General features: G+C 28.0%; 1 protein-coding gene across 1 annotated transcript in view; it reads left to right on the forward strand.

Moving 5' to 3' along the window:
* The window catches only part of LOC139900258 (uncharacterized), a 36,090-nt gene extending 14,247 nt beyond the window's left edge, over nucleotides 1-21,843 (forward strand). The window contains exons 3-9 of the mRNA XM_071883047.1: nucleotides 11,302-11,332; nucleotides 19,999-20,076; nucleotides 20,545-20,787; nucleotides 20,959-21,035; nucleotides 21,125-21,241; nucleotides 21,328-21,379; nucleotides 21,520-21,843. Coding sequence (XP_071739148.1) covers nucleotides 11,302-11,332; nucleotides 19,999-20,076; nucleotides 20,545-20,787; nucleotides 20,959-21,035; nucleotides 21,125-21,154 — 459 coding nt within the window. The 3' untranslated portion in view covers nucleotides 21,155-21,241; nucleotides 21,328-21,379; nucleotides 21,520-21,843. The remainder of the gene's footprint in view (nucleotides 1-11,301; nucleotides 11,333-19,998; nucleotides 20,077-20,544; nucleotides 20,788-20,958; nucleotides 21,036-21,124; nucleotides 21,242-21,327; nucleotides 21,380-21,519) is intronic.
* The last annotated feature ends 1,509 nt before the right edge of the window (nucleotides 21,844-23,352 follow it).

Genomic DNA, 23,352 nt, shown 5'->3' on the forward strand with positions numbered 1-23,352 from the left:
AAACATTTATATTTTTCATAATTACATACATAAGTATAATATAATTAGTATGTAAATAAATATTATAATATATTTATATTAAAATGCATAAATATATAATATTCAGTATATGTTACAATACATATTACATAATTATTAAATATTACATAATAATAGATGATATTAATAAATTAAATTTAAATACAAATATAGTTGTTGTAGTAATGTTATTTGTATCGTCAAATATCAATATTTGTATTCATAATATCACTTTATATCATATAAAGATGAAATTGGATGTATAAATTAGATTATTATTACTAATATTATTATTATCGATAAAATATTAATATTATCATAATTAGTATGGTATTATTATTATTATTATTATTATTATTATTATTATTATCATCATTTTTATAATTATTATTATCATTAATATTATATTTATCATTATTATTAATTTTATTAATATTATTAGATATTAATAGTATTGTTATTATATATTATTATTATTAATTAAAAAAAACAGTAGGGATCTATATTATACGCTTGACCTATGTATCCTTTATCTCTATTATTATTATTTTTTTTGTTTCTTTCCTGCTCCAAACTCGTGAACCTGTGTTGACATTTTCTCCATTTTTTATCAACCGATCTCTATTATTACAAAATGATTATGTATAATTGCAAATCAAATAAAAAGGAAATCCAATGGGATTAAAGAACACAGCGATATTTTTTTTTCTTCTTCTCTGCACGCTCCAATTTTTTTTTCTCTTAATTCAATTTCGAATAAAGTTTCAAAATCTAAAAATGCAGAAAGGTTAGAAATCTTTCTTTGAATCTATCTGCAAAATCTCAACTCTCAAATCTTTATATCGATCTTGAATTTTGAAGTCAAAGTTTAGTTTAAAAAAAGTCAACAATTGTTCTTGAGACAAATTCGCGTTCGTGTATATGTTTCTGATCAAATTGACGATTCCAGTAGTTTTTATACATGTTTAGAAAACTATTTCGTGTTATAAACATTATCTATAATGTTATCTATTATGAAATCAATTTTTTTTGTTTTGTTCCAAGAACCGACGCTGCAGTAGGCCTTTAGTGTTTTTTTTTTTTATTTTAGAACCCAAATTATTTTTTTTCTGTAATGTTTTGAAGCTTTAAAAGGAACCCTGATTTTTTTTTTTTTTTTTTTTTGGTTATTGATGTTTTGTTGAATCCATGAGACTTGTGGAGAAGAAGAGGAATAGAAGAAAAACAGTTTATATATAAAATTTAAATTCGATATTAGTACAGAGAATCAGAATTGGTGGGATGGTCGAGAGTGTTTGCGTGTGAGCATGTGGTCACGAGATCGAGTCCAGAGGACGGTAGTTTTTTTTTTTTTTTTGAAACTCTTTTCATGTGAGGTAGTTTTCTTTTCTAATTTTATTATTGTTATTATATATTAATTATTATTAGTATTATTATTATTATTGTGATTGTTTTGATTGTTATTGTTATTGTTATTATTAGTATCATACTTGTTATCATATTTGAAAGTATTATAGACATTACTATTATTATTATGATAGGTATTAATAATATTATTATTAGTAATAAACTTATCATTTTAGTATTTTATCATCATTAGGATTATGATTATCATTATTATTATTATGAAGGAAATAAAAATATATTATTATCATCAATATTAGAATTTGTACCGGTTTATAAATAATAGTATCATCAGTACATTTACAATTAATAATATCATATTTATCAGTATCATCATTAATATTTACTAGTATTATTATGATTATCATTTATCATTTTATAAATATTAGAACCCTTATTATTAACATAAGTATGCTATTAGTATTAATATTATTTTAGAGTTATTATTATTAGTATCATTAACAGTTATCATTTTCATTTTTTTTGCTATTAGTATTATCATTATTAATAAAATTATTATTATTATTAGTAAATCATTATTATCTAAATTATTATTTTAACAAATAAATCTTTTGTACACTATATATATACTTATGGTATATACTAGGATTGTATTAATAATTCACATAACAAACTAATAAAATTTCATAAATACAATACTAACCACAAATATATGTATATAAATATATTAATGTCACTATTTATATAAACGTAAATCATTATAGATATATATACATAAAATCGATATATATATATATAAAATATAACTTAAAATATAATATAAGTATACGTTTTAAAATAAAGGTTAGAATAAATTCTACAAAACTATAATATATAAATAATACATATTAATAAATGAAATTTTGTAACTTACATTATACGTATTAATATATACACAATTGATATAGGTTCGTGAATCCGAGGCCAACCCTGCATTGTTCAATGACGTCATATGTATTTTTACTACAAAATACAGTATCGTGAGTTTCATTTGCCTTTTTACCCTTTATATTTTTGGGCTGAGAATACATGCGCAACTTTTATAACTGTTTTACGAAATTGACACAAGTACGTGAAACTACATTCTATGGTTGGATTATCGAAGTCGAATATGCCCCTTTTTATTAAGTCTGGTAATCTAAGAATTAGGGAACAGACACCCTAATTGACGCGAATCCTAAAGATAGATCTATCGGGCCCAACAAGCCCCATCCAAAGTACCGGATGTTTTAGTACTTCGAAATTTATATCATGTCCGAAGGAGGATCCCGGAATGATGGGGATATTCTTATATATGCATATTGTTAATGTCGGTTACCAGGTGTTCAATCCATATGAATGATATTTTTGTCTCTATGCATGGGACGTATGTTTATGAGAAATGGAAATCTGAAATCTTGTGGTCTATTAAAATGATGGAAACGATTGTTTAAGTTAAACTAATGAACTCACCAACCTTTTGGTTGACACTTTAAAGCATGTTTATTCTCAGGTACGAAAGAAATCTTCCGCTGTGTATTTGCTCATTTTATAGATATTACTTGGAGTCATTCATGGCATATTTCAAAAGACGTTGCATTCGAGTCGTCGAGTTCATCAAGATTATTATCAAGTCAATTATAGTTGGATATATTATGAAATGGTATGCATGCCTGTCAACTTTCGATGTAATGAAAGTTTGTCTTTTCAAAAACGAATGCAATGTTTGTAAAATGTATCATATAGAGGTCAAGTATCTCGCGATGTAACCAACTGTTGTGAATCGTTTATAATCGATATGGACTTCGTCCGGATGGATTAGGACGGGTCTTCACAGTTGGTATCAGAGCGGTGGTCTTAGCGAACCAGGTCTTGCATTAGTGAGTCTAACTGATAGTCGTTAGAATACATTAATGAGTCTGGACTTCGACCGTGTTTGCATGTCAAAAGTTTTGCTTATCATTTAGTGTCGAAAAATTATTTACTTATCATCCTTAAAGTCTAAGACACGTCTTACTGCCTTTATTGCATAGACAGTGTATAGTTAAATTCATATCTTAGCGTATCTGTTATTGTTACCTTTGCCTGACAGCTTCCGTAGATTCCTCCGTAGCTTATGGGATTTTAGTATTATATATGCATATGTAAATTATGTATTGCAGGGTACTAATCTACATCCTATAATCTATTTCTTATCGAAAATCCTTCATCTGATCGTACGAGATGAATCCCTCAACCAGTTCGAGTCCATCTGATTTCGATAGCTATTTCGATAGTTATTCCGACAGCTATTTCGATATGGATTTCCACTCGAGCTCCGAAAGCAGAGTAACCGGAATGAATCGATCAATTAGCCATCATCTATTCTGAATGAATTGGAGATGGGTTCGTAGTCGACTTAATCAATGGAAACGCGAAGAAGGCGATCATTTCCACTAACCAAATTCACCTCTTGACAATGGACCTAAAACGTTTACCGGCGAACCTGTTCGAGACACCATTTTCTCTCTCATTTCCAAAGTATCTCATCACGATCATATACTATCTCAGATTCTAAACCTCATTCATCCGCTCGTCCGAACCGACAATCATCCCGGTGTAATAGAAGAAGTTAACGAACTTCGCGCATAAGTTGTAGTCTTGGAAAATATGGTGCAAAACGTACCAGCTTCATCCAAATCACCGGCACCAACGGTACCACCAACAACCCAAATTTCAATATCACATGCCTCAACATCTCAATCTATACCTCGAGTATAATCATCATTCTACATGACATTCTACATCAGTTATCTTCGTTCGACATGGTGATTATGTAATCTCTAATGTTTTAGAGATTATTTATTCTAGTTCCAACTGAAAACTAAATGAGTTTAATATCATGTTAACTCATTAAATTCATGATTACATCTGAAGAAAATATATATGTATATATGTTTTCATAAAGATTGTAATTAAAAATTCTTTTGTACAAACTGTTAATAATAAAAATATTTTAACGGGTAGGTAATACCCGAGGAATATTTAAATTTCACATTAATAAGTTACACTGTATATTCTTCGAATCTGATTCAACAGTTATTCACTATCCTATTTACAACCACCGGGATACTTATCCGTTCACCAAAGAATAACTATTTTCATTCAAATTCAATTTCATATTTGAATTTTGACCTATCAGAATCCAACAAGTGGCATAATGAAGAAATAATGGACACAATAAAAATTGATTAGAAACAGACTAATTAACAATATTAAATTTTATTAAGAAACCACGCTAACAAAATCCTAGCTAACTGTTAATTCCGTATTACATTTTATTTATCGCAATTTATTTATCGCAATTTATTTTATCGCAATTTATATTCTCGCAATTTTATTTATTGTCATTTAATTTCTGTTATTTACTTTACGCACTTTATTTATCGTCATTTAATTTCTGTTATTTATTTTACGCACTTTAAATATCGGGACACGTATACAAGGTTTTGACATATCATATCGACACATCTATATATATTATTTGGAATCACCATAGACACTCTATATGCAGTAATGATCGAGTTCTCTATACAGGGTTGAGGTTGATTCTATAATAATATATATACTTTGAGTTGTGATCGAGTCTGAGACATGTACACGGGTCACGATACGTATTAATTAATTCAAATATTATATATTAAACTATATATGAATGATTGCACTGTCAACTGTGGACTATCGACTGTGGACTAATATATTTGGACAATTAAAATGAATTAAAATATTGAATATAACATATGAAACTAAACAATTCTTCAAGTTTGCCACTTGATTTCGTCTTAAACCTCATTTGTATCTTCATGATTACATTCTGCGTTCAAACCTTTCATGATTCTTGAAAACACCTCAATCGATAGGATGAATCAACCGCACTTCATCTACGGAAGGAAAGATTTATGCATATAGTTATGCACCTGAGAAACTCTCGGCAATTGAGTAAAAGTTCAACACGTAGCCGCGTCAGATCCTTTGGCATTTATTAACAAAAACAACTTTGCGATCCCTTTTCAAAATTAGCCAATTTTGTCACAACTCCAACAAGTCAACTTCGACTTTTCGTACGAAACAACCTTATTATAACGTTTATATATACGCGTGCTCTTTTATTGTTACCAGGTAACCTTTCATATTCCATCATATTACCATCAGCGTTTAATCATCTAAAAACACAATTCTCCTGAAACCACCTCGGATTAATAACCGATGATTCAGATATCATAGCATTAAATGCAGAGGAAACAGAAAAATGGTAGATGGTCTAAACGGACAAAAGTTTGATGATAAAGAAAGGAGTGTTAGGAACGCTCGATAGAAAATTGGGTATTGAAAAACAGATTGAGTTACCCATGAAGGAGACCAAGGACAAATACAAGGACCAAATCCTATATTCAAAGGATTCAGGTAATTCTGGATCCGTTGAAATCTTTAGAGAATATCTTGCTCCGAAGTCATGTTAAAATCTTGCGGAAAATCTTTCTCCATCAACCGTCGAACTTAGAAATTCCAAAATATCATCATCAATATCTTTGATATTTCTGAGTATATTTTCATAAATATTCTCGTCCGAAATTATATACCTCTTCGTACTTCCTGTGTATCAATATATTGGAAACATTCAATAGAAAATATAGTACCGAAAAGCAGATTATGCGAAACTATGAAGAAAGCCGTGGATAAATCACAAAGAATAAGTTTGACTTCGAAGAATCCAAATAATTCAATGTCTGCTAAAGTCTATAGTGAATAACTTGCTCCTTACTCTAAACCCTTGCAGACAATAGTTTCTATCATCCTCTGATCTTAGATATTCTGAGATATTATCGTACCTTTCATTATAAATATCCTCCATATTTCTGGAGATATTTTTATAACTATTCTTATCTGAAATCATTAATCTTTTCGTGCTATCAGTATTACATCATATAGAAACTGTTAGTTTCTATATTCTGTAAATTTTCAAGCTTAAAATATGAATGTTATTGTAGTAATGATGGGAACTGATGCATGAGTTAGTATAATATAATGACACTTGATCAACGTGATTATATTACAGTAAGTCATGCTGAGTTTCTAAATGAAACGTGATGATTCACAGATCATAACGTCATCATGTGCCATGTTACATAACTCTTTCATCCTACTTAACTCCGTAACAAATCAAGAAAATGTATTCTTGATGGTTCTATCTTCCGTGATGTTGATAAATTTGAAAATCAAATCGTGCTATCACGTTCCTTCATGCTTAGAACATTATAATCATTCAAAACTCTATATCTATAAATTCTGGACCATTATTCGCTTGACTTGAAGTCGGGAAGAGAAAACAAAAGCATAGAGCTTTGAAATATAAGGGAGAATATAAAGTCCGATAACAACACATAAATTACAAACCGTGTATATCAATGTTTATCGCAACATAAAGACACGGGAGAACTAAAAACATTATAATCCCGAGGGCGAAGTAGAAGAAAGCAGATTCCTCTGGTGGAAGTTGGAAAAGGAGAATGATTGTTGCGATAGTAAGGATGAGGACAAGGATCAGAACTGGATTAATCATTTTCAGAATCTTTTGGATGTATGAACTAAGAAAGAAAGTATAAGAATGGTGAGAATAATGGAAAGGAAGAGCTTAATTTATACTGGAAATATCAGACGTAGTAATCGGGGCAGATCACCGTATTTAATTAAAGAGATCTTAATTTCCATAAATCCCGAAGAATCAGATTTTATAGATCTTCAAGATTTTCTTTAAATCCCTTAAATTCCGGAATTCAACCAAGGCAATGTCAAAAGTTAAGACGCGCCTTATTTTCTAAATTCAAACCTGACTACGTCAAAAGTTAAAAACAAATCTTTGTTTCTCATTTCATCCTTTTGTGAATAGCTTCATTCGCACTCTTCGAATAATTGAATTATTTATATCCATATTACTCAATGATGATAAAACTCAAGTTATCAACTCATATTCGTCAGGAAAACATATTTATTGTTAGCTATGACGACCTCACTCAAATTTCGGGACGAAATTTCTTTAACGGGTAGGTACGGTGATGACCCGGGAATTTCCGACCAAATTTAAACATAATCTTATATGATTCGACTCGATAAGCAAAGTCTATTAAACCGAGTCTCATTATGTTTGAACTATTTCATGATAACATTTGACCTTTAACTATTTCCGACGATTCACGAACCTTTAATTGTAACTAAGAATGTAAATATAAATAATTATATATAAAACTAATTATATTAGTATTAATGAACTATTAAGTAATTTTGTTATTATAAAAGATAACATTTAATAACTAAAGATTTTCATTTTGAATATATATAGTATATTGTATATAAATGATTCAAACATATTTTACCAACGTTATCAAAATATTAAATGTACAATGTTATACTTTGTAGTTAATTGTTTAATATACATAATTAATCATCTACTCAACATTTAAAACATGATTTTATATATATGGTAGTATACATATATACATAAATATAACTATATATATATGATTTTATACATAATTATTATATTATGTATATGTAGAAATTTATAATATATCTATGATGAAATAATGTACTATTTTAATAAATATATATAATACTTACATATATAAAACATTTATATTTTTCATAATTACATACATAAGTATAATATAATTAGTATGTAAATAAATATTATAATATATTTATATTAAAATGCATAAATATATAATATTCAGTATATGTTACAATACATATTACATAATTATTAAATATTACATAATAATAGATGATATTAATAAATTAAATTTAAATACAAATATAGTTGTTGTAGTAATGTTATTTGTATCGTCAAATATCAATATTTGTATTCATAATATCACTTTATATCATATAAAGATGAAATTGGATGTATAAATTAGATTATTATTACTAATATTATTATTATCGATAAAATATTAATATTATCATAATTAGTATGGTATTATTATTATTATTATTATTATTATTATTATTATTATCATCATTTTTACAATTATTATTATCATTAATATTATATTTATCATTATTATTAATTTTATTAATATTATTAGATATTAATAGTATTGTTATTATATATTATTATTATTAATTAAAAAAAACAGTAGGGATCTATATTATACGCTTGACCTATGTATCCTTTATCTCTATTATTATTATTTTTTTTGTTTCTTTCCTGCTCCAAACTCGTGAACCTGTGTTGACATTTTCTCCATTTTTTATCAACCGATCTCTATTATTACAAAATGATTATGTATAATTGCAAATCAAATAAAAAGGAAATCCAATGGGATTAAAGAGCACAGCGATATTTTTTTTTTCTTCTTCTCTGCACGCTCCAATTTTTTTTTCTCTTAATTCAATTTCGAATAAAGTTTCAAAATCTAAAAATGCAGAAAGGTTAGAAATCTTTCTTTGAATCTATCTGCAAAATCTCAACTCTCAAATCTTTATATCGATCTTGAATTTTGAAGTCAAAGTTTAGTTTAAAAAAAGTCAACAATTGTTCTTGAGACAAATTCGCGTTCGTGTATATGTTTCTGATCAAATTGACGATTCCAGTAGTTTTTATACATGTTTAGAAAACTATTTCGTGTTATAAACATTATCTATAATGTTATCTATTACGAAATCAATTTTTTTGTTTTGTTCCAAGAACCGACGCTGCAGTAGGCCTTTAGTGTTTTTTTTTTTATTTTAGAACCCAAATTATTTTTTTTTCTGTAATGTTTTGAAGCTTTAAAAGGAACCCTGATTTTTTTTTTTTTTTTTTTTTGGTTATTGATGTTTTGTTGAATCCATGAGACTTGTGGAGAAGAAGAGGAATAGAAGAAAAACAGTTTATATATAAAATTTAAATTCGATATTAGTACAGAGAATCAGAATTGGTGGGATGGTCGAGAGTGTTTGCGTGTGAGCATGTGGTCACGAGATCGAGTCCAGAGGACGGTAGTTTTTTTTTTTTTTTTTGAAACTCTTTTCATGTGAGGTAGTTTTCTTTTCTAATTTTATTATTGTTATTATATATTAATTATTATTAGTATTATTATTATTATTATTGTGATTGTTTTGATTGTTATTGTTATTGTTATTATTAGTATCATACTTGTTATCATATTTGAAAGTATTATAGACATTACTATTATTATTATGATAGGTATTAATAATATTATTATTAGTAATAAACTTATCATTTTAGTATTTTATCATCATTAGGATTATGATTATCATTATTATTATTATGAAGGAAATAAAAATATATTATTATCATCAATATTAGAATTTGTACCGGTTTATAAATAATAGTATCATCAGTACATTTACAATTAATAATATCATATTTATCAGTATCATCATTAATATTTACTAGTATTATTATGATTATCATTTATCATTTTATAAATATTAGAACCCTTATTATTAACATAAGTATGGTATTAGTATTAATATTATTTTAGAGTTATTATTATTAGTATCATTAACAGTTATCATTTTCATTTTTTTTGCTATTAGTATTATCATTATTAATAAAATTATTATTATTATTAGTAAATCATTATTATCTAAATTATTATTTTAACAAATAAATCTTTTGTACACTATATATATACTTATGGTATATACTAGGATTGTATTAATAATTCACATAACAAACTAATAAAATTTCATAAATACAATACTAACCACAAATATATGTATATAAATATATTAATGTCACTATTTATATAAACGTAAATCATTATAGATATATATACATAAAATCGATATATATATATAAAATATAACTTAAAATATAATATAAGTATACGTTTTAAAATAAAGGTTAGAATAAATTCTACAAAACTATAATATATAAATAATACATATTAATAAATGAAATTTTGTAACTTACATTATACGTATTAATATATACACAATTGATATAGGTTCGTGAATCCGAGGCCAACCCTGCATTGTTCAATGACGTCATATGTATTTTTACTACAAAATACAGTATCGTGAGTTTCATTTGCCTTTTTACCCTTTATATTTTTGGGCTGAGAATACATGCGCAACTTTTATAACTGTTTTACGAAATTGACACAAGTACGTGAAACTACATTCTATGGTTGGATTATCGAAGTCGAATATGCCCCTTTTTATTAAGTCTGGTAATCTAAGAATTAGGGAACAGACACCCTAATTGACGCGAATCCTAAAGATAGATCTATCGGGCCCAACAAGCCCCATCCAAAGTACCGGATGTTTTAGTACTTCGAAATTTATATCATGTCTGAAGGAGGATCCCGGAATGATGGGGATATTCTTATATATGCATATTGTTAATGTCGGTTACCAGGTGTTCAATCCATATGAATGATATTTTTGTCTCTATGCATGGGACGTATGTTTATGAGAAATGGAAATCTGAAATCTTGTGGTCTATTAAAATGATGGAAACGATTGTTTAAGTTAAACTAATGAACTCACCAACCTTTTGGTTGACACTTTAAAGCATGTTTATTCTCAGGTACGAAAGAAATCTTCCGCTGTGTATTTGCTCATTTTATAGATATTACTTGGAGTCATTCATGGCATATTTCAAAAGACGTTGCATTCGAGTCATCGAGTTCATCAAGATTATTATCAAGTCAATTATAGTTGGATATATTATGAAATGGTATGCATGCCTGTCAACTTTCGATGTAATGAAAGTTTGTCTTTTCAAAAACGAATGCAATGTTTGTAAAATGTATCATATAGAGGTCAAGTATCTCGCGATGTAACCAACTGTTGTGAATCGTTTATAATCGATATGGACTTCGTCCGGATGGATTAGGACGGGTCTTCACAGCTAACCCTGCAACCACTGGTGATGATCTGGGCGGTGTAATGACCCTGGAATTTCGGACTAAATTTAAACTTAATCTTTATAGAATTCCGACAAGATAAGCAAAGTCTGTTAAGTTGAGTCTCAAAGTTTTTGGAACAGTTTACATGAATTCATTTGACCTCGACTAGTTCAGCGATTCATGAATAATTAATTGTTAATAGTTATGTGTGTGTGTATATATATGATTGGTAACTGGAAACATAATGTGAAATATTATATTATTTGGCTATTAGAATTAATTTTGTAAAATAAAATAATATAAGATATCATAAAATTTATTATTTAAAACGAATCTATATTTGAATATAAAAGTTTATTGAATACATTTATTAATTAATTGTAATACTCGGTTGACACTTCTGTAGTGTTCATATAGATCTAATACAAGTTTATGAAGATTTAAAATAAAAGTTAATCTGTAAATCGATTATGAAAATTTTAGGCTTGATAGAAATACTTTTATCTTTTTAATTTAAATACTCCGTACATATTATTGGGAACTGAAAATAAATATTAGACGCATCCTTTTCGAGCAGGTTTCAAACATTTAATGACCAAAATAATTAAATGTATTTAATCCACAAAAGTGGGAATTTTTCGGAAAAACTTTTATGTGTAACTGTTTAGCAAAGAAGCACGATGTACCACTTCGTATGATTAGGGTGTCGGTATTAAAATCCAAGAGTGTGATGGCTTACTATTCTTCCTAAACCCACATGTGTTAAATTTATTATTATTAATAATATGTACTCCGTATAATAATATCAATAATATTATTATTGATATAATATGATTATTAGTTATTCAAAAATCAAAATAATATAATTATAGAAATAGAGATAAGTTGTTACATGTCTTAATCTGTCTTTTTTTTTTTTTACTTTTCTCATACTGCTATTACGCTTGTGACTTAGGTCCCATCCAAAAATCCCTATAATTGAATCTATCCTTTTGTATTATTGACAAAAATCCATTCAAGTCCCACACCACCGAAAATCCAATAGACTGCTATATATATATATATATATATATATATATATATATATATATATATATATATATATATATATATATATATATATATATATATATATATATATATATATATATATATATATATTTAACTTAAACCTCTGTCGCCATTTTTATTTTGCCATTACTGGAATTCAATAAAATTTTCAAAATTCAACAATGCAGAAGTGTTAAGAATCGTTCAGGTAATCTTTCTGTAAATTTTCAGAATCCAATTCCATCTAATGAGGTTTAATTTCAGAGTCAAAGTATAAATTGAAAAAGTCAACCCTTTTGTTCTTGAGGAAATTTGTAATCTGGTTGATGTTATGGGATTAATTGACGATCCAAAATGTTTCTATAATAAATTTAAAACTTATTTCATTTTACAAATTTCATCCAAAACGTCCTAGATATTAAATTAGTACTATTATTATGTTATGATGAATAATTAGTGATATAAGACATATAAATTTAAAAATATTAAATTTATCTATATAACACGTAATATAACAAGTATGATTATTAACAATAATATATAAACTTATTCAAATACAATTATATATATATATATATATATATATATATATATATATATATATATATATATATATATATATATATATATATGAATGATAAATATTAGTTATATAAATATATATAAATTAAAATATACTAAATTTGTCTATATATATATATATATGACATATAAAATAACAAGCATACTACTACTAATAATATATATAAACTTGTTCGATTACAACTATACGTTTTAATATATGTACAAATGATATAGGTTCGTGAATCCGAGGCCAACCCTACATTTTGTTCAATGTCGTTATATGTATTTTTACTACAAAATACAGTATGGTGAATTTCATTTGATCCCTTTTACTCTTTACATTTTTGGGCTGAGAATACATGCAAATATTTTATTAACTGTTTTACAATATTTATATGTGTGAGTTTCATTTGCTCCCTTTTTAAATGCTTTTGCAATATATATTTTTGGGACTGAGAATACATGCGCTTTTATAACTGTTTTACAAAATAGACATAAGTACTTAAAACTACATTTTATGGTTGGATTATTAAACCGAATATGCCCCTTTTTAGTCTGGTAATCTAAGAATTAGGGAACAGACACCTTAATTGACGCGAATCCTAAAGATAGATCTATCGGGCCCAACAAGCCCCATCCAAAGTACCGGATGCTTTAGTACTTCAAAATTTATATCATGTCCGAAGGAGGATCCCGGAATGATGGGGATATTCTTAAATGCATATTGTGAATGTCGGTTACCAGGTGTTCAATCCATATGAATGATATTTTTGTCTCTATGCATGGGACGTATGTTTACGAGAAATGGAAGTATGAAATCTTGTGGTCTATTAAAATTATGAAATGATTATTTATGTTAAACTAATGAAATCACCAACCTTTTGGTTGACACTTTAAAGCATGTTTATTCTCAGGTATGAAAGAAGTCTTCCGCTGTGAAATTGCTCATTTTAAAGATATTACTTGGAGTCATTTATGACATATTTCAAAAGACGTTGCATTCGAGTCTTTGAGTTCATCAAGATTAGTATTAAGTCAATTAAAGTTAGATATATTATAAAATGGTATGCACACTGTCAACTGTAGACGAAATGAAAGATTGTCTTTTTAAAAACGAATGCAATGTTTGTAAAATGTATCATATAGAGGTCAAGTTAATCAACTATTGTGAATCATTTATAATTGATATGGACTTCGTCCGGATGGATTAGGACGGGTCTTCACAGTTGGTATAAGAGTGGTGGTCTTAGTGAACCAGGTCTTGCATTAGTGTGCCTAACTGATAGTCATTAGGATGCTTTAGTAAGTCTGGACTTCGACCGTGTCTGCATGTCAAAAGTTTTGCTTATCATTTTTGTCGAAAATCATCTGTTTATCATCCTTCGTAAATTACCTGCTTATTATTCTTAGTCTAGACACATCTTATTGCATTGACTGCATGAATAGTGTATAGACAAAATTCATATCTTAGCGTATCTGCTAATTCAAATCTTAGCGTATCTGTTATTGTTATCTTTACCTGACAGTTTCCGTAGATTCCTCCGTAACTTATGAGATTTTAGTATTACATATGCATATGTAAATTATGTATTGCAGGATACTAATCTACATCCTATAATCTATTTCTTATCAAAAATCCTTCATCTGATCATACGAGATGAATCCTTCAACCAGTTCGAGTCCCTCAGATTCCGATAGCTATTCCGATAGTTATTCCGACAGATATTCCGACAAGGATGTTCATCTAAACTCCGAAAGTAGCGTCACCAGAATGAATTCAACCAATCAACCATTATCAATTCATCTGATGGGTTCGTAGTAGACTTAATTAATGGAAACGCGCAGAAGGTAATCCCTTCCACCAACCGAATTCATTTCTTGACAATGAACCTGAAGCGTTTATCGACGAACCTGTTCGAAACACCATTTTCAATCTCATTTCCAGGGTAACTCGACAAGATTATATTCCATCCACAATTCTGAACCTTATTCATTCGCTCGTTCCGACCGACAATCATCCTGGAGTAATAAGTCAACGAACTTCGCTCTCGAATAATCAATTCGGAGAATATGGTGCAATATGTACCAGCTTCAGCAACATCATCGACAACAACAGTACCACCAATAACAGCACCAGTACCATCAACAATCCATGCTTCAATATTATCATCTGTACTTTGAGTATGATCTTCGTTCTACGTATCGTTCTACCTCATTTATCTTCGTCCGACATGGCGAATATGTAATCTCTAAAGTTTTAGAGATTATTTATTCTAGTTCCAAATGAAAACTAAATGAGTTTAATATTAAGTTAACTCATTAAATTCATGATTACATCTGAAGAAGATATATATGTATATATATTTTCATAAAGGTTGTAATTGAAAATTCTTTCGTACAAACTGTTAATGGCGAAAATATTTTTAACGGGTAGGTAATACCCGAAGAATATTTAGATTTCACATTAATAGGTTACGCTATACATTCTTCGAGTCTGATTCAACAGTCATTTACTATCCTACTTACATCCACTGATATACAAATTCGTTCACCACAGAATAACCATATTCATCCAATTTCATATTTGGATTTTGATTTATCAGAATCCAATAAGTGACATAATGAAGAAATAATGGACACAATAAAAATTGATTAGAAACAGACTAATTGACGATATGAAATTTTGTTAAGAAATCACGCTAACAAAATCCAAGTTAACTGTTCCTAGCTAACTGTTAATTCCATATTACATTTTATTTATCGCAATTTAAATATCTCAATTTATTTTATCGTAATTTTAATTCTCGCAATTTTATTTATCGTTATTTAATTTCTGTTACTTACTTTACGCATTTTAGTTATCGTCATTTAATTTATGTAATTATTTTACGCACTTTAAATATCGGGACACGTATACAAGGTTTTGACATATCATATCGACGCATTTATATATATTATTTGGAATAACCATAGACACTCTATATGCAGTAATGATCGAGTTCTCTATACAGGGTTGAGGTTGATTCTACAATAATATATATAATTTGAGTTGTGATCGAGTCTGAGACGTATACGGGTCATGACACGTATTAATTAATTCGAATATTGTATATTAAACTATATATGAATTATTGGACTGTTACTGTGGACTATCGACTGTGGACTAATAACATTGAACAATTAAAATGAATTAAAATATTGATTATAACATATGAAACTAAACATTCTTCAAGTTTGCCACTTGAATTCATCTTAAACTTCATTTGAATCTCGACGAGTACAATCTGCGTTTAAACCTTTCATGATTCTTGAAAACACCTTAATCGAGAGGATGAACCAACCGCACTTCATCTACGTAAGAAGAGATTGATGCATATAGTTATGCACTTGAAAACACTCGGAACCTGAGTAAACGTCTAACACTTATCTGTGCTAACTCCTTTGGCATTGTTATTACCGAAAATAACTTTGCAATTCCTTTTCAAATTAGTCAAATTTGTCACAGCTCCAACAAGTCAACTTCGACTTTTCAGTCGGACTAGCTGTGATGACCCGGAGATTTCCGACTAAATTTAAACTTGATATTTATATGGTTTTAAGACGATAAGCAAAGTCTGTATTGTTGATCCGCAAAATTTTTGAACTATTTACATGGATTCAGTTAACCTTTGACCATTCCCGACGATTCACGAACAATTGTGTGTAAATAATTATGTAAATATATTTATATATAAATATATAATTAAAAATAAAAATATGTGTACAGATAATATTGTAAATTAATAAAGTATGTTTAATCAATTGAAATTAAAGATGTAAAATAATAATTAGTATAATAAAGATACTATTACAATGATTATATATAAATATATGCTTGATATTATATGAATCTATATATAAATTCAATTATTAATTATTATATGTTAAAATTTATAAAATATATAAATATTAAATGATCAATAGATGTAATCATATAATAAATGATATAATTATTAAATATTATATAATTAATAAATACAGTTGTTATATTATTATCATTAATACTAAAATCAGTATTGTTAATATTATGTAATGCATAAATACAAAATTTAATACATTTGACTTGTTATATTATTATTATTGTTAACATTATTGTTATCGTTGTTAACCGGTAGTAAAATTATAATTGTAGTTATTATGATTAATTTTAGTATTATTATTTGATATTTTCACTACCAATAATATTAAGAATTATTATTATTACTACAAATTATTATCATTTTTATCAGAAACATTATTACTTATTGTTAATAATAGTAGTATTAATATTATTAAGATAATTATTACCATTATTGGGATTGTTAATATTATTACTAATATCATTATTATTAATATTATGTTATTATTATTAAAAATATTTTGTATTATTATTATTTATTAATAAGATTATTATTACTAAAATTAATTTTTATATTTAAAGTTAAGGAAAAAGAGACCCGATCAGTTACACCTCGCTGTCACTTTTATCTGTATTATTTATTTAGTTTATTTTTTTTTCCTGATTTGATTCGATACTCGTACCATATTGTCGACACAATCAAGCTACACAACAAACTGAAAATCAAATCATCGTGGCTGTATTCCTTCATTCACCTTTTATATAACTCTATACTACTGTAAATCAAAGAAAGCACAGAAGATAAAAAAAAAAAAAAACACGTAACTCTGTTCTTATTTCAATTTTTCAAAAACTTGAATTCGAGCGAAATTTAAAAATGTAAAAATGTAGTTTTGTTAGGATTTGTATACCTAAACTATCTGCAAAATATCAATTTCCAATTCTTATTATCGAATGCCAATTATCGAGTCAAAGTTTCAAAACATAAAGTCAAAGGTTTGTTCTTGATAAAAATTCGAAGTATAGTTAATGTTTCTGGATCAATTGACGATTCAAGAAGTTTACATAAACGATTTACTAACTTTTTCATGTTGTAAGTATAATCTAAAACTGCTCGAAATTCAAAATCTAATTATTTTTTTTATACATTACCGTAAGCTACTATATAGCAGTTTAATTTTTTTTTTTTACGATATCAGATGTTCAAATAAATATACGGCTCCTTTATTTATTGTTTGTTAATTCTAAAAATGTTTTGGTGAATGTTTATCGTTTGGGTTGATCCTTGGTCGATGTGTTTGGCGAAGAAGAAGATGAATATCACAATAAATGATACGAGTTATATATCTAGTCTAGTTGGGTTAATCACAGAAAACCGAATTGGAGGGATGGTTAGAAGGGTGTTCGGGTTTACGAGAGGTCTCGGGTTCGAATCTCTCCTGAGGCAAAGACAATTCTTTTTAAAGAACCTTTAGAAGGTAGTTTTGCATTTTTTTTTATCATTATTATTATTATTGATATCATTAATTATTGTTACTTGTAATAATTCTTATTATTGTTAATACAACTAGTATTGTTATTATTATTATTATTGTTACTAATACATGTGTATTAATAAAAGTTATCATTTATTAACTTTAACAAGTATTATTGATATTATCACTAATATTAGTATGTTTATAGTTATAATTAAGAATATTGTTATTGTTATTATTATTATTATTATTATTATTATTATTATTATTATTATTATTATTATTAATGACTAATATATGTATTGTCATTATTATTATGTAAACATAAGTACTATGAATAATATTATTATCATTTTGTTATTAAGTAACACCATTAAGTATTAATAACGTTATTATTAGTATTCGTATCAATTTTAGACTTATTAGTATTAACAAGAGTATTATTATTAAGTTTATCATTAGTAATAAGATGATTATCTAATATTAAGTGTTATTATCAAAATGAGTATTTTCATTATCATCAATGCTAACTCTTTCATTTTATTAAAAACTACTGTTATTATCATTATTATAAGATTTACCATTTAAAACTATCATAATACTATTATCAATAAAATCATTAATATTATTATCATTATTATTAACAAAAATATTATTAATATGAATATCATTAGTAGTAATGTTATTATCAATATAATTAAATACAACTTTTTATATATATCAAACGTTATTATCTATGTAAAAATATACTTAAAAAATACATTACATATATGTGTAATTTAATTAGATTAACAACCTTTAAATAAATATCCATATATAATAAATTAAGTATTCTTAATATATATATATATATATATATATATATATATATATATATATATATATATATATATATATATATATATATATATATATATATATATATATATAACTAAATAGATAAAAATCATTATCAAATATATATACAAATTAATTACATAAAGTTATAATTATTCGATTACAAGTACATTTTATGGTTGGATTATTAAACCGAATATGCCCCTTTTTAGTCTGGTAATCTAAGAATTAGGGAACAGACACCCTAATTGACGCGAATCCTAAAGATAGATCTATCGGGCCCAACAAGCCCCATCCAAAGTACCGGATGCTTTAGTACTTCGAAATTTATATCATGTTCGAAGGAGGATCCCGGAATGATGGGGATATTCTTAAATGCATATTGTGAATGTTGGTTACCAGGTGTTCAATCCATATGAATGATATTTTTGTCTCTATGCATGGGACGTATGTTTACGAGAAATGGAAGTATGAAATCTTGTGGTCTATTAAAATTATGAAATGATTATTTATGTTAAACTAATGAACTCACCAACCTTTTGGTTGACACTTTAAAGCATGTTTATTCTCAGGTATGAAAGAAGTCTTCCGCTGTGAAATTGCTCATTTTAAAGATATTACTTGGAGTCATTCATGACATATTTCAAAAGACGTTGCATTCGAGTCGTTGAGCTCATCAAGATTAGTATTAAGTCAATTAAAGTTAGATATATTATAAAATGGTATGCACGCTGTCAACTGTCGACGAAATGAAAGATTGTCTTTTCAAAAACGAATGCAATGTTTGTAAAATGTATCATATAGAGGTCAAGTACCTCGCGATGTAATCAACTATTGTGAATCGTTTATAATCGATATGGACTTCGTCCGGATGGATTAGGACGGGTCTTCACAGGCGGGGCAGAGACGACTACAGGTTCTCCTGCTGCTTTGAGTACCGACCCGCTTTCTAATCCGTGGGCTGCTGCTGGTGGTAAGCATCGATTATTCCCACTCCTTTTCAACTTGTATATATTAATATTATGATATTATTATATATATTATATGCGCTGTACATACATCTAATAATATTACTCTCTCCGTCCCATAATAATTGTACCATTTAATAATATTAATGATTAATGATAATGATAATATGATGAAATAATAAAGTGATAATGATATGATGATCTGATGAAACGATGATATGATAAAAATGATAACCATAATAAAGGTGATGCGAGTTTGCATATGATGATATGATAGAATGATGATGATATGATAGAATGATGATGATGATACGATGATATGGTAAAATGATGATATGATAAAGTGATAATGATATGATGATACGATAATGATAATAAACGTGATGTGAGTTTGCATATGATCATATGATAAAATAATGATGATATGATAATGTTAAAATGATAATGATAATAAAGGTGATGTGAGTTTGCAGGTACAGCTAATGCAACAAACCCTACGCCAGATGACGGTGTCGATGATGTCAGCAACCCTGAGTGCATCACCTTTAATGTACGGTCTTTAAATGGGACGAACTTTGTGGTTAAGGCTAACCTCGAAATGTCTGTCAAGGCTTTTAAATCTGTTCTCGCACACAACTGTGATGTACCGACAACGGAACAAAGGCTGGTTTACAAAGGCCGTGTTTTGGATGATGATGAAACGTTAATGAGCTACGGTATGATATTTTCCAGTTTAGTTTGTTTATTTATTTATTAAAAAATTAAAATTAAAATTTTAAATTGTTGACCACACAGTTTAGTTTGTTAATTTTTTTATTAAATTGTCGTGGGTTTCAGTTTAATTATTAATTAATTGCTCAAATGTGTTATAAATTGGGGTAATACAGGTTTGGAGGCTGACCACACGGTTCACCTGGTTCGTGGTTCAGGTGGTTTAAGTTGGAATGAACATACTCCCTTCCGGGTATTTGTGTTACTTGTGTAGTTTGAATCTTTTCTAATAATAGTTCATTATGATGATTATGTGGACTCACTCGAATTTTGCGTTTTTAGGCACTCGGTCCCAGGGGATATATATTTTGAGCCAGGCTTGATTCATATCCCGAATTCAACAAGATGATAGAAAATCCCGAGTTCAAGTATATGTTCCCCGAGCAGAAGACCGTTGAGGTAACTTACTCTATTCAAACTTTTACGTTGCTATTATCATTTATAATAATCATTTTCTTGTAACATGTTTATTACTCCTGTTACAGCAATGGTTGACACTTTGCGAAACTCTTTTTTCGGAGCTCACAAAGGGACCTGGTAACATTATTTTGGATATGCTTAAGAACATAACAAATCATGCATGCTCCTTTATTTATCAAATATTATATTGTTATTATTAATATTATCTTTATAACTAATAACTAATAGCTACTTTTGGGTTTAAAAATGAATAACAGTGCCTCCAGAGGAGAAGTATGCTACCCAATTAAGACAACTTGAAGAAATGGGTTTTACCGATGCTCGTGAGAATCTTCAAGCGCTGACAGCTCATGCAGGTGATGTGTATGCTACGGTTGAGCTCTTACGAGTCCTTTCTGCATTTCATTAGCGCCATCTCTCATTTTCTGTTGTTGTTATTCGAAACTATCAGTGAAACTAAGGCAGTGTAAATAGTACTCGGGATGACTTTTGTTAGCTTATGGTATTTGAATCTAAGGAATGTTGTTGGTAGTAGTTTATCATCATCTACTTCTATCATTGGTTTTGTACATTTTTCTCATGTCCTCATTGTCTAGTTGATTGAAACTTGATCGTATATATGCTCTAAGTGATCACCAAATATATTATAAAACGATCCAAACTCGAACTTAAACAACTGCAATGATCGCATTAGTAAAACGCCTCTTGCTGCAATAAGCTGTATGCATGCATCGTTATAGGTTGTGTTCCAACTGTGACAGTATATGTACATTTATTTATTGGAGTACCTTTGAGTGCAAGAACCAAGTTTAAAGCATTTACTTTCATTATTGCAATTTTTGTATATTGTTTTGTTTTCTAGCACCTCAGGCAAATAGTAATACAAAATTGGTTTTTTTTTTCCTATGATATCTATATGAGTGTTAACTAGTAATAATAGTGATGAGAAATAAATTAAAATTTCAATTTAAAAAGTGAAATTAGTTAGAAAATAGGACGAGTATGTTTTATTTATCATCACTAGTATACAAAAGTAAGATCAAAGATTTTTTATTATTTTTTTATTATAGAAAAATAACATAACAAAATCAACGATTCAGTCTAGTCAAGATTAGATGCACGATGACCATATTATGGCGACTAATTATGCGTTCAAACAAGGTATTGGTTTTCAAGAACTCTAGCTCCATGCCTTCCCTTAAACATATCTTGCCTGAATTTCTTGGTCTCTCTTTGGATATCCATAAATGACTTCTTCTCTATTCTCCTCTTTTCAGTTTCTATCAATCTTGCCTTTTTGTCACGGTGCCACCTCATCCTACTCCTCTTTCTGCCATTTTGGCTCTTCGAGCACATCACATACATTTGAATATTTTATCATTATTATTTTGGTTATATCATGTTTAATCTAAACATGAAGTGTTGTTAGTTTCCATACTTATTTATGGGTTAAGACGTTAAGTAAGTGCAGATCCTTGGAGTATCTTATGAAAGTGAAGTTTAGTGATCAAAGCGTGAAATATGGAACTTCGTTGCTGAGCCGGTGAAAGAATTTGAGAGACTAGATTGCAACTATAATTTATTACCTAATTTATTTTCTTTTTATTTCATTCTCTGTATTTTCTCTCTCGATCGTTCTCAATTAGGGTTCCTGGTTTTATGTTGCTTGTGTGAGATCACAGGTTCATCTGTTTGTGAACTTGTAAGAGTGAAGTGTGATTGTTTGAGATTTAGTGATTTCTTAACTTGATGTGATTGGAAGTTTTACCTCATGTGATTGGAGGATTTATTCTACTTGTTTGTTCATGGTATCAGAGCGTAGGTTCTGGTAATCGCTTCACCGTGTTCTGATTTTCATTCGACTTGATTGGAAATTAGGGTTTTCGTGGTTTGATCAAATTTTTTGATCGGGTCAAGATCTTGACTATGTTTAGGTTCAACAAAGATATGTGGCTATTTATTGAGGCTCGTCACTGATATTTTAGGGGTTTAATTTTTTCAAACCCCTAAAATTGTAAGGTTAGGGTTTCTATAAACCATAAACTGGTTCATCCGCTCCTATTTTTGTTTCTGATTTCTCTTTCCAGTTT

Source organism: Rutidosis leptorrhynchoides, chromosome 3 (assembly GCF_046630445.1).
Source record: "Rutidosis leptorrhynchoides isolate AG116_Rl617_1_P2 chromosome 3, CSIRO_AGI_Rlap_v1, whole genome shotgun sequence".
Taxonomy (NCBI): Eukaryota; Viridiplantae; Streptophyta; class Magnoliopsida; order Asterales; family Asteraceae; genus Rutidosis; species Rutidosis leptorrhynchoides.